The 13,244-nt window shown below is 51.1% G+C and overlaps 1 protein-coding gene across 1 annotated transcript in view; it reads right to left on the reverse strand.

Annotated features, from left to right (window-relative positions):
* The window catches only part of ULK4 (unc-51 like kinase 4), a gene marked incomplete in the record, with an annotated part of 1,752,451 nt that overhangs the window by 1,624,788 nt on the left and 114,419 nt on the right, over window positions 1-13,244 (reverse strand). Inside the window, 1 exon segment of the mRNA XM_030209369.1 lies at window positions 3,026-3,125. Coding sequence (XP_030065229.1) covers window positions 3,026-3,125 — 100 coding nt within the window.

Here is a 13,244-nt window from a genome sequence, read left to right on the forward strand (position 1 = left end):
TGACAGCCACTCAATATCAGATGAAAATGGACTACTGTCTTTTACATTTTAGACCGCCAGCAGTCAAAAAGCATGTTCACCAGTTTGCCACGCAGGTGTTTGTAGCGGGCAAGCTGGTGCTGGCGGCAGCCTGCAAGAAACCTCAGATACCAGGCCTGCCAGCTGTGCTGGAAAAATTGAACTATATCCAGTTGATGTCTAAACTCACCGCATTGCACAAAGGACGATTGGCTCACCATCTGAAGATATGGGACCCTTATAACACTTGGTTATCTACAAACGTGAGCGTATAGAACCAACTGCACAGACACTCTAAGGGGTGGGGGGGAGTAGGGAGGGGGAGTAGGGAGGGTGGGTGGGGTTTATCTCTTGCTTAGCAATTTTTGTTCATAGTTATCATAATGTAGCTGTATAAGAACACCAAAGTTGTATCAATCAACTGTGAAATTTGACCTGTTGATATTGGTTTAATTGTATAAAACTGTATAAATAAAAAATTGAGAAAAAAAATACAGTATTGCAGAACGAAAATGATTTTCCTTGCAAGAATGGAAATACATGACATTTCGTCAGCAGCAGGAGAGGAGCTCCAGTGTTGCTGGAGCCCGTTCTGGAACACTTTGACTCTGACGGCGCGAAGCAGCATTCTGAATGCATAGATCTAACCTGTGCGATGGACAATTTAAGATAGTATAAGTTGGTAATGAAAGATGAGAAGGAAAGGTTAGTGGGGGGGGGGGGGGGGGGGGGGGAGTTGGAACGGTGAGGTGGGGTTTATAAAATTACTGATGGTTCAAGGTGAAAACCTGATTTCTATATGCAAATGTTATTTTGGTAATGTGCCATCAATAAAAAATGATTTAAACATAAAACTGTTTGCGAGTTCAAACAGTTGGATTGTACTGAAAGGAAAGATCAAGATGTCAACTGCCTGTTAAAGCCAAGTTCAATAAAAGTTGTTTATAAAACCTCCCGAAGTGCAGAATGGTGCCTTGACTGAAGGGGGGGGTGTGGAATCCTACCTGGTAAAGTGTCTCCCAAACCCCCAGATCGCTATTCCGGACTAGAGGACATGAATTGAGTTGTCAAGTGCCTGTTGAAGCCAAGTTCAATAAAAGTTAAGCTTGTTTATAAAACCTCCCAAAGTGCAGAGTGGTACCTTGACTGAAGGGCGGGGTGGAATCCTACCTGGTAAAGTGTCTCTCAAACCCCTGGATCACTATTCCGAACCATTGACCAACTCCGCTGCTCGACTGGAGTTTCACTGAAGATCCGAGTGTGGTAAGCGTGGCCTGAATGAGCAGTGACTGTTTTAAGCACCTAGGTCCGGAGCTACCCGAATGAGACCCGGGTTACACACACATGTGCGCAAACTCCACCCATGTCCCCCCAAACTCTACCACCAGCAAAGTATGAATTATCATGTTATGGTGCATATATTTACCATACAGGATACTATCAGATTGTTGAAGCTCTGGTGCTCCTACCCGCTATACCTGCTGTGCAGGGTTCATCTGTTCAACATGATGGTAGCTCCTCGCTGACTGTATGCTTTCCAGATGTTGCCTTTATACCTGAAACCTCAGAATGAAACAGCAATATGCAAAGCGCTGCAGGATTACCTTTGGTGTTGAAGGAAAGCCAGACTGCCAGAAATCGGGAGCGCATGAGGGCTAGGCCTTTTGAATATCCGATATCTTACATTAGAATGTGCAATGTGTCATATTAATAATTGATACAAACTATTTCTTTCTCTGCTACCGCACTAGAATTAGAGTTTCTTGGCCCAGAACATTTTAGCTGGCTGCACTATATGTTGTTGGGCTGCTCTCCCATTGCACTCCAACAATCCTATTCTCTCTACAGCTCGAAGTAACTGGTGGTGGCTTTGCAGGCAACATCAGTTTACAGCATGCGCCACCTCTTACATTGCTCTACATCATAATCCAGACTTTCCTGTTGCGACTGATTTTCCGGTGTTGGTGTGATGGTGCTCCAACAGGCTAAAATACTTGCATCAGGTTTTGACCGAGAAAGGCAAACTACAACCTTTCACGGAGCTCTGAACTACCTTTTCACTCCAGTCAACAGACTATTTTGCATACAAGCCTGTGATGGGTGAATTTAAGTGAGGATGTACAAGATATTTTTAATGAAGCCTTGACCTTGAGCTCACAAAACCCAGTCCTATTAACATTTCATCATAGATTTTTGAAAGACACAACAGAGGTTCTGGATTATGCCCGTTATGCGTCCCGTTGGTCTGCTGAGCTCTCGGTGCCTATAACGGCAGCTCACATTCAGGAGGGAATCTTGAGCATGAATGTTACACTGTGGGAACTGAAATACAAGTTTATGCTCAGATTATACATCTCAACCTCTCGGGCTCATAGGGCAGCACTGTGTGTGTCTGGCACCTGTGCAAAATGTTCTGCCTCCGAGGCGAATCTGAGCCATATGTTTTGACAGTGCCCAGTAATACAAACCTTATAGGTGCAAATAGTACAACATGCTCTACAACCTTGGGCTTGCTGGATGGACTTAAGGCCAGGACTGCTTTTTGATACTTTTGCAATAGCTGTTACTGTACCCCCTGGATTGCAGGGATTCCTCTGTCGATGGGTAAAAAAAAAATTGATATTACTTTGCTGGATGGACTCAACAACGCCCACATTTGTGTACTCGAGGACTCAGATGATCTCTTTGTTGACCATGGAGTGCTTTGAGGTTCATGACTTTCCATCTCCGCAAGCGCATTTTGGAGAGATTTTGGGCAACGTTGCAGCTAGCTGCTCATAGTAGGATTCTAAACCAACAGGGTTAGGCCTCCTTCAATTTAGTATGACACTTGACTTACAGAATTAGGTTTGGGGGGAGGGGGCTGTGTGGGAGAAGGCAAACATGCATTGGTTCACTGGTTATGGATGTCTGATATAATTATATTGACCAGAGCTTTTCATGTATTTCGTGCCTGCTGTACTGTACATTCTCTGAAACTGGTTTAATAAAAAGATTTAAACATTACCTGTGCATAGCTCCACTACAAGCCACAGATGATTACTTGTTTCATACCATTCATGAAAAGTGACCACATTCTTATGTCTAATATCATGGGTAAGGCGAACCTGCAACAATATAGTCAACAAGTTCTTTCAGATTCTTTTTTTTTCCCTGAAACAGTACACATTTCAGAAAGAATGTGTACAATTCAAATTAAAAGAGTGGTAATGCCTGATGTACTTATAAATACAGGAGACTTTCCGTTTGCATAGCTTCATGTATTTATCCAAGATGCCTAAATTAACCTTTTTTTAATCTTTATACACATGATTGATATGTAGTTCCATGCCATGTAAATTATAACCTAACTTGGCCTGGACAAATATGATCTATACCTAAAGAGCCACTTCCAAACATGGGCGCCTGGATAGAAATCACCATCACTTCATCTCTCACACATCAGTTATCCCCCAAAACCTTCCCAATGTACCTATGTACTAAGTTACTACTACTACTTAACATTTCTAGAGCGCTACTAGGGTTACGCAGCGCTGAACAAATTAACAACGAAGGACGGTCCCTGCTCAAAGGAGCTTACAATCTAAAGAACGAAATGTCAAGTTGGGGCAGTCTAGATTTCCTGAGTAGAGGTGTAGTGGTTAGGTGCCGAAGGCGACATTGAAGAGGTGGGCTTTGAGCAATGATTTGAAGATGGGCAGGGAGGGGGCCTGGCGTATGGGTTCAGGGAGTCCGTTCCATGCATGGCGTGAGGCGAGGCAGAAAGGGCGGAGCCTGGAGTTGGCGGTGGTGGAGAAGGGTACTGAAAGGAGGGATTTGTCCTGAGAGCGGAGTTCAGCCTTATCATACTGTTCAGCCTTATCATACCGTCACCCTACTACCACCACAAAATTTCTCAAACACTCTCTATCACTATCACCACCTTATGTACTTATACACTTCTGAGTCATTTGATGCACTAATTCTTCCAACTCATGGCCTTGGGAGAAGAGTGGAGAATTATATCACGCTCCTGCCTGCTTCTGATACCACTGACCAAAGCTTTGTGCTTAGTACATAATGTGCCCTGTGTGTTCAACCCATAAAACTTTCAACAGCAACATCAAAAGCGACACCATGACAAGTACTACTAATAAATTCTACCAGCAAGGAATAGTTTATAAGAAACGTTTTGTGAAGCACCAAGTCAAAAATGTGCAGCATATTTTAAACCAGGGTGTGCTGGGCATGATCTAAATCAAGTTTACTGCTAGTGCTCTTCTTAAAACTTTCACCATGTCAAAGAGAGCTCCTTGTGAGTTCAACATATCAGGGTACAGTTGGAAGTTCTCTCTAGAAAGAGCTAATTATTTCATAGCAGCACAGAGCATTCCTCAACTTTTCAGGCAGCAATAATCAACTGCTCTTAAGACTGCAATTACTCTCACGTTTAACTACTGTATCAAAATCATGTAAGGGCAAATATTCAGCTTCCTTATGCTACTTGCAGGTTCATAAATACTTTGGGCCCAATGATCAAAACTCTGGCACTGCACAGAACATCGCAGTGCCCTAAACTAACTCCCTCATAATCAAAGCTAAAAGTATGCAAATCATATGCAAGATATTAGCTTCCATCATGAGGGAGCAAAGAAAGCGGATGGCGCATGTATTTGTGCGTTAAACTTTAGAACACATACCCAGAATGAGGGCTGTCAGTGTGAGCAGGACTATCAAGTGTCAGCCCAGGCTGTCACTGACAACCCTGAGGTTGTGGATCCCCAGACCCCCCACTGCTAAGGACCCGGGGTCCCCCCTCCCGTGCGAAAATACACAAAAACACCCTGGTGGTCCAGTGGAACCCCTGTCCTCCTGCCCCTCACTGCACCCGTGACAGGGCGCCCAACTTGACCTGCCCACCCTGAAAGTTTTCCCTGGTGGACTAGTGGTGGAGGGGTCTTCCCAACCCAACCCCCTCCCCCCAGTACCTTCAAAGTTGGAGGAGGAGAGACTAGCATTCCTTCTTTTTCAGCAAGCACCAACTCAAAATGGCAGCGATCTGCCCTGCCCATCCTGGTATGCACTGGGCGGGACTTATTTTAAGCTAAGCTATGCCCAATGCATCCCTGAATGCACCGGGCAAGGCAACACCATTTGATGTGGCACCCATTTAGGAGGAGGGAATGCTAGTCCCTCCTCCTCAAATCTGAAGGTATTGAGGGAGGGTTGGGTTCGGGGGACCCCTCCACCAGTACTCCACCACCAAAGGGGAGTGAGGGTCAGGAGGATAGGGGTCAGACTTCACTACCAGGGTGATTTTTTGCATTTGCGTGCAGGGATAGCAAATGATACATACCTGTAGCAGGTGTTCTCCGAGGACAGCAGGCTGATTGTTCTCACGACTGGATTGACGTCCACGACAGCCCCCACAAACAGGAAGAAAACTTCGCGGGCGGTGCCGCACGCAGGGCACGCCCACCGCGCATGCGTGACCGTCTTCCCGCCCGTGCGCGACCGTTCCCGCTCAGTTGAATGACAAGCAAAGGAATGAGTAAAACGCAACTCCAAAGGGGAGGAGGGAGGGTAGGTGAGAACAATCAGCCTGCTGTCCTCGGAGAACACCTGCTACAGGTATGTATCATTCGCTTTCTCCGAGGACAAGCAGGCTGCTTGTTCTCACGACTGGGGTATCCCAGGTCAATTGAACCTCGCAACGGCGAGGGTATAACAGAAATTGACCTACGAAGAACAACTAACTAAGAGTGCAGGCTGAACAGAATAAAATCGGGTCCTGGAGGGTGGAGTTGGATTCAAACCCCAAACAGATTCTGCAGCACCGACTGCCCGAACCGACTGTTGCATCGGGTATCCTGCTGGAGGCAGTAATGTGATGTGAATGTGTGGACAGATGACCACGTTGCAGCCTTGCAAATCTCTTCAATAGTGGCTGACTTCAAGTGGGCCACTGACGCTGCCATGGCTCTAACACTATGAGCCGTGACATGACCCTCAAGAGTCAGCCCAGCCTGGGCGTAAGTGAAGGAAATGCAATCTGCTAGCCAATTGGAGATGGTGCGTTTCCCGACAGCGACCCCCTTCCTATTGGGGTCGAAAGAAATAAACAATTGGGCGGACTGTCTGTGGGGCTGTGTCCGCTCCAGATAGAAGGCCAACGCTCGCTTGCAGTCCAATGTGTGCAACTGACGTTCAGCAGGGCGGGTATGTGGTCTTGGAAAGAATGTTGGCAAGACAATTGACTGGTTAAGATGGAACTCCGACACCACCTTTGGCAGGAACTTAGGGTGAGTGCGGAGCACTACTCTGTTATGATGAAATTTGGTATAAGGAGCATGAGCTACCAGGGCTTGAAGCTCACTGACTCTACGAGCTGAAGTAATTGCCACCAAGAAAATGACCTTCCACGTCAAGTACTTCAGATGGCATGAATTCAGTGGCTCAAAAGGAGGTTTCATCAGCTGGGTGAAGACGACGTTGAGATCCCATGACACTGCAGGAGGCTTGACAGGGGGCCTTGACAACAGCAAGCCTCTCATAAATCGAACGACTAAAGGCTCTCCAGAGATGGCTTTACCCTCTACACGATGATGGTAAGCACTAATCGCACTAAGGTGATTCCTTACTGAATTGGTCTTGAGACCAGACTCTGATAAGTGCAGAAGGTATTCCAGCAGGTTCTGTGCAGGACAAGAACGAGGTTCTAGGGCCTTGCTCTCACACCAAACGACAAACCTCCTCCACTTGAAAAAGTAACTCTTTTTAGTGGAATCCTTTCTAGAGGCAAGCAAGACGCGGGAGACACCCTCAGACAAACCCAACGAAGCAAAGTCTACGCCCTCAACATCCAGGCCATGAGAGCCAGAGACTGAAGGTTGGGGTGCAGAAGCGCTCCATCATTCTGCGAAATGAGAATCGGAAAACACTCCAATCTCCACGGTTCTTCGGAGGACAACTCCAGAAGTAGAGGGAACCAGATCTGACGGGGCCAAAAAGGCGCTATCAGAATCATGGTGCTGTGGTCTTTCTTGATCTTCAGCAAGGTCTTCCCCACCAAAGGTATGGGAGGATAAGCATACAGGAGGCCGTTCCCCTAATGGAGGAGAAAGGCATCCAATGCCAGTCTGCCGTGTGCCTGTACTCTGGAACAGAACAGAGGCAGCTTGTGGTTGGTCTGAGAGGCGAAAAGGTCCACCGAGGGGGTGCCCCACTCTCGGAAGATCTTGCGTACCACTCTGGAATGAAGCGACCACTTGTGCGGTTGCATGACTCTGCTCAGCCTATCGGCCAGACTGTTGTTTACGCCTGCCAGGTATGTGGCATGGAGAAGCATGCCGAACTGGCAAGCCCAACGCCACATCCTGACGGCTTCCTGACACAGGGGGCGAGATCCGGTGCCCCCCTGCTTGTTGATATAATACATTGCAACCTGATTGTCTGTCCGAATTTGGATAATTTGGTAAAACAGCCGATCTCTGAAGGCCTTCAGTGCGTTCCAGGCCGCTCGGAGCTCCAGGAGGTTGATCTGAAGATCTTATTCCTGGAAGGACCACAGTCCCTGGGTGTGGAGCCCATCGACATGAGCTCCCCACCCCAGGCGAGATGCATCCGTCGTCAGCACCTTCGTGGACTGCGGAATTTGGAATGGACGTCCCAGGGTCACATTGGTCCGAATGGTCCACCAGTGCAAAGAATTGCGGCAACTGGCAGACAGGCGGATGATATCTTCTAGATTCCCGGTAGCTTGGCACCACTGGGAAGCTAGGGTCCATTGAGCAGATCTCATGTGAAGGCGAGCCATGCGAGTCACATGAACCGTGAAGGCCATATGACGCAGGAGTCTCAACATCTGTCGAGCTGTGACCTTCTGAGACGCTCTGCTCTGGGAAGCGAGGGACAGGAGATTCTGCGCCCTCGCCTCGGGAAGAAAGGCCTGAGCCGTCTGAGAATTCAGCAGAGCTCCTATGAATTCCAGAGATTGGACTGGCTGGAGATGGGACTTCAGGTAATTTATCACAAACCCCAGCAGCTCCAGAAGGTGAATAGTGCACTGCATGGACCGAAGAGCTCCTACCTCTGAGGTGTTCTTGACCAGACAATCGTCAAGATACGGGAACACGTGCACCCCCAGCTTCCATAGATACGCCGCAACCACCACGAGACACTTCGTGAAGACCCGTGGTGCAGAGGCGAGCCCAAAGGGCAGCACACAATACTGAAAGTGCCGTGTCCCCAGATGGAATCTGAGATACTGTCTGTGAGCTGGCAGTATCGGGATGTGAGTGTAAGCGTCCTTTAAATCCAGAGAACATAGCCAATCGTCTTTCTGAATCATTGGTAGAAGGGTGGCCAAGGAAAGCATCCTGAACTTCTCTTTGACCAGATATTTGTTCAGGCCTCTCAGGTCTAGGATGGGGCGCATCCCCCCTGTTTTCTTTTCCACAAGGAAGTACCTGGAATAGAATCCCTGCCCTTCCTGCCCGGGTGGCACGGGCTCGACCGCATTGGCGCTGAGAAGGGCGGAGAGCTCCTCTGCAAGTACCTGCTTGTGATGGGAGCTGAAGGATTGGGCTCCCGGTGGGCAATTTGGTGGGGTCGAGACCAAATTCAGGGTGTATCCGCACCGCACTATTTGGAGAACCCACTGGTCGGAGGTTATAAGAGGCCACCTTTGGTGAAAAGCTTTCAATCTCCCCCCGACTGGCAGGTCGTCCGGCACGGACACTTTGATGGCGGCTATGTTCCCATGGATCCAGTCAAAATCCCGTCCCCTGCTTTTGCTGTGGAGCCGCAGGGGGCTGCTTAGGCGCACGCTGTTGACAGGAACGAGCGCGCTGGGACTGTCCCTGTGCTTGATGAGGCCTTCGAGCCGGCTGGGTGTACCTACGCTTGCTGTAGGCTTAGGGTGCAGCTTGCCGGGCCCGGGAAAAACGTCCACCTGCTGAGGTGGATGCTGAAGGCGCCCGGTGGGAGAGCTTGTCGAGAGCGGTTTCCCGCTGGTGTAGTTGGTCCACTAACTGCTCGACCTTCTCGCCGAAAATGTTATCCCCCCGTCAAGGGACATCCGCCAGTCACTGCTGGGTGCGGTTGTCCAGGTCAGAGGCACGCAGCCACAAGAGTCTGCGCATCACTATACCTTGGGCCGCAGCTCGAGATGCCACATCACAGGTGTCATAGATACCCCTGGACAGGAACTTTCTGCACGCCTTCAGCTGCCTGACCACCTCCTGAAAAGGCCTGGACTGCTCCAGGGGGAGCTTGACGACCAGGTCCGCCAGTTGCCTCACATTGTTCCGCATGTGAATGCTCGTGTAGAGCTGGTATGACTGGATGCGGGTCACAAGCATGGACGATTGGTAGGCCTTCCTCCCAAACGAGTCCAGAGAGCGAGACTCCCGCCCCGGGGGCGCGAGGCGGTATCCCTCGAACTCCGTGCTCGCTTGAGAGCAGAGTCCACGACCGCCGAGTCATGAGGCAATTGAGGCCGCATCAACTCTGGGTCAGAGTGGATCCTGTATTGGGACACCGCTTTCTTGGGGATGTTGGGATTAGATAGGGGCTTCAGCCAGTTCCGAAGCAGTGTCTCCTTAAGGCCATTGTGCAACGGCACCGTGGAAGACTCTCTAGGTGGTGATGGATAGTCGAGGACTTCGAGCATCTCAGCCCTCGGCTCATCCACAGTGACCATGGGAAAGGGAATGCAAATAGACATGTCCCTGACAAAGGAGAGGCTCTGAGGGGGCGAGAGCTTCCTCTCCGGTGAAGGAGTGGGGTCGGAGGGAAGGCCCACAGACTCCTCTGAGGAGAAATATCTGGGGTCCTCCTCCTCCCCCCATGAGGCCTCCTCTTCCTCGGTGTCGGACATGAGCTCTTTCAGCTCAGACCTCAACCGAGCCCGTCTCGACTGCGAGGAACCACGTCCTCGATGCTGGAGTCGAGCGGTGGACTCCCGCGCCGGCGGGGACGAAGCTCCCTCCATTGACGTCGACAGGGACTCCACCTGCGTGGCGGTCGACACCGGTGCCGCAAGCGGCGTCGGAGGCCTCGGCATCGGGCTAGAGCACACCGGCGCCTCCATCAACGGCGTTGGGGGCGCAAGCACCCCCGGTGCCGGCAGAGCCTAGCGCATCAGCCCTTCCAGAATCCCCGGAAGGATGGCTCGGAGGCACTAGTCAAGGCCCGCTGTCGGGAAAGGCAAGAGGGCCGGTGTGGGTGTCGGTGCCGGAAGCTGCTCGGGTCCAGGAGACGGTACCGCAGTACCAGCGGACTGACGCAGCGACATCTCTTCAACCGAAGGGGAACACTCCTCTCGGCACTGCCGCTTCCTGGGCGTCGAGTCATCCCTCGGCACTGCCACTTCCTGGGCGTCGAGTCATCCCTCGAGGTACCAGAGCTGGCAGTCCCGTGCGCCGTAGGCGACCGATGACGGTGTTTCTTTGCTTTCTTTCGATGCCCATCATCGGCGCTCGGCGGAAGAGACGAAGAGGAGGTAGAACCCCCCTGGCCTCGAGGAATCGGATCCGACAGGGTTTGGTCCCGATGGCCCTGGGTAGAGGGAGTGGCCGGGGGCTCACCCCCGCCGTCACCGGCAGGCCGGCGGGCCAACGGTACCTGTGCTCCTGGGGTCGGTGCCAGGGTCGGCGCCGATTTCGTCGACATCGGTACCGGTACCGAAGACCCGGCCATCGACACCAATGCCGTCGAAGTCGACGTAGAAGGGCTGGCGCAAGTTCCGAAAAGACGGTCCCGAAGAACTTGCCTCGCCACCTGTGTCCGCTTCCTTAAGCCGAGACACAAGGTGCACGTCTTGGTATTATGCTCCGGGCCGAGGCACTGGAGGCACCAAGTGTGGGTATCGGTTTGCGAGATCTGCCGGCCGCACCAACCACACTTCTTGAATCCGCTCGGGACCTTCAAGGACATCGACGGAAAAATCGCGTCATCGAAGTCAAAGTCGTCGATGGTGGCGGTGAAAAGCACACCCGAAAAGAAAACGACCGCGCGGCCACATGGCCGCAACGAAGCGCCCTCGCGGCTAAGAACGACGAGGACACTCTTTTCTTTTCTTTTTTTCTTTTTTATTCGATAGAAAAAAAAGCAAATGCGTACGCGAAGCAGAAAAAGTCGCAGCTAGGCCGCAATCCGGTTTCCGGGACTGACAGAGAGAGAGACAATAACACGTCTCTCTCCAGCGCGGAATAGAAAAAAAACTGAGCGGGAACGGTCGCGCACGGGCGGGAAGACGGCCGCGCATGTGCAGCGGGCATGCCCTGCGTGCGGGACCGCCCGCAAGTTTTCTTCTGGTTGGTGGGGGCTGCCGTGGACGTCAACCCAGTCGTCAGAACAAGCAGCCTGCTTGTCCTCGGAGAACCGGCGGTACACTAACAGCCCAGGCTGCCTTACTAGAGCAGAGGGAGACTCTCCCCTTAGCCCCAGCTCCAAGCGGTAGGAGCATGGGAGCATCAGCGTGCAGTTCTCCAATCATAAAGGGGGGTGGGGGAATACCAATGACTTCATTTAAATGTCATTTGAAGGTAAAATTATGTATCATACCTGATAATTTTCTTTCCATTAATCATAGCTGATCAATCCATAGACTGGTGGGTTGTGTCCATCTACCAGCAGGTGGAGATAGAGAGCAATCCTTTTGCCTCCCTATATGTGGTCATGTGCTGCCGGAAACTCCTCAGTATGTCGATATCAAAGCTCCATCCGCAGGACTCAGCACTTAGAGAATTACACCCACAAAGGGACACTCTGCCCAGCTCACCACCACCGAAACGGGGGAGGGGAATCAACCCAGCTCATCCCCACACAAGTGGGGGAGGGGAATCCGTCCAGCTCATCCCCACGGAGCGGAGGAGGGACACCACACCCGCCAATGCGGGGGGATCTGGCTTATCCTGCAACCGCAACCGCGGGAGGAGCTGACTGACCCCAAAACCGCTAAAGCGGGAGGGGTACAAAGCTGCCCTACAGCCGCACGAAGCGGGAGGGAGCGCCGGCAGAATTTAGCTCTCAATCCAGCCCCGTAAAACGGAGGGGAGAGGAATGCAGCAGCTCACTGTGACACAAAATCGTCTCAACTCCAGAAGAATTCAATTGAAAAAACTTGAACACGAAGATCCTCCTGAACAGGAACAGAAGACTAACTTGAAGCTGAAATGCAACCAAACAGAACAGATATCTGGGAGGGGCTATGGATTGATCAGCTAAGATTAATGGAAAGAAAATTATCAGGTATGATACATAATTTTACCTTCCATATCATCATGCTGATCAATCCATAGACTGGTGGGATGTACCGAAGCAGTACTCACCCAGGGCGGGACATAGAAATCCCTGACCGCAACACTGAAGCTCCAAACCGGGCCTCCGCCCGAGCAGCCACAGTCAAGCGGTAATGCCTGGAGAAGGTATGAGCCGATGCCCAAGTTGCCGCCTTACAAATCTCTGCCAAGAAGACGGACCCGGCCTCTGCCATCGATGCCACATGTGCTCTAGTGGCGTAAGCCTTCAGCTGGATAGGCGGCATCTTCCCCTCGGCCACATAAGCCGCTGCAATGGTTTCCTTGACCCATAGTGCCACTGTATGCTTGGATGCCTGCAGACCCTTACGAGGACCTGCGAACAGCACAAACAGATGATCCGACTTCCGGAAATCATTGGTCACTTCCAAGTATCTGATGATGACTCGTCTCACATCTAGATATTTGAGAGCAGAGTACTCCTCTGGGTAGTCCTCCCTACGAAAGGAAGGTAGGCAGAGCTGCTGATTCACATGGAAACGAGAAACAATCTTGGGCAGGAAGGAAGGCACCATGCGAATAGACACTCCTGCCTCAGTGAACTGCAGGAAAAGTTCCCAACATGATAGCGCCTGGAGCTCGGAAACTCGTCTGGCTGAAGTGATAGCCACCAAAAAGACTGCTTTCAACATCAGGTCTTTCAGAGATGCCCTCGACAAGGGTTCAAAAGGCGGCTTCTGCAAGGCTCTTAGCACCAGATTGAGATTCCACGCAGGCACCACCGAGCGCAGAGGAGGGCGTAGGTGATTAACTCCCTTGAGAAAGTGCACCACATCTGGCTGCGAGGCCAGGGAAACACCCTTCAGACGACCCCTGAAGCAAGCCAGAGCCACTACCTGGACTTTAAGGGAACTGAGTGACAAGCCTTTCTCCAGACCTTCTTGCAGGAACGCCAACACTGAAGAAATTGGAACAGTGAAAGAA

This window comes from Microcaecilia unicolor, chromosome 1 (genome assembly GCF_901765095.1).
Source record: "Microcaecilia unicolor chromosome 1, aMicUni1.1, whole genome shotgun sequence".
Classification (NCBI taxonomy): Eukaryota; Metazoa; Chordata; class Amphibia; order Gymnophiona; family Siphonopidae; genus Microcaecilia; species Microcaecilia unicolor.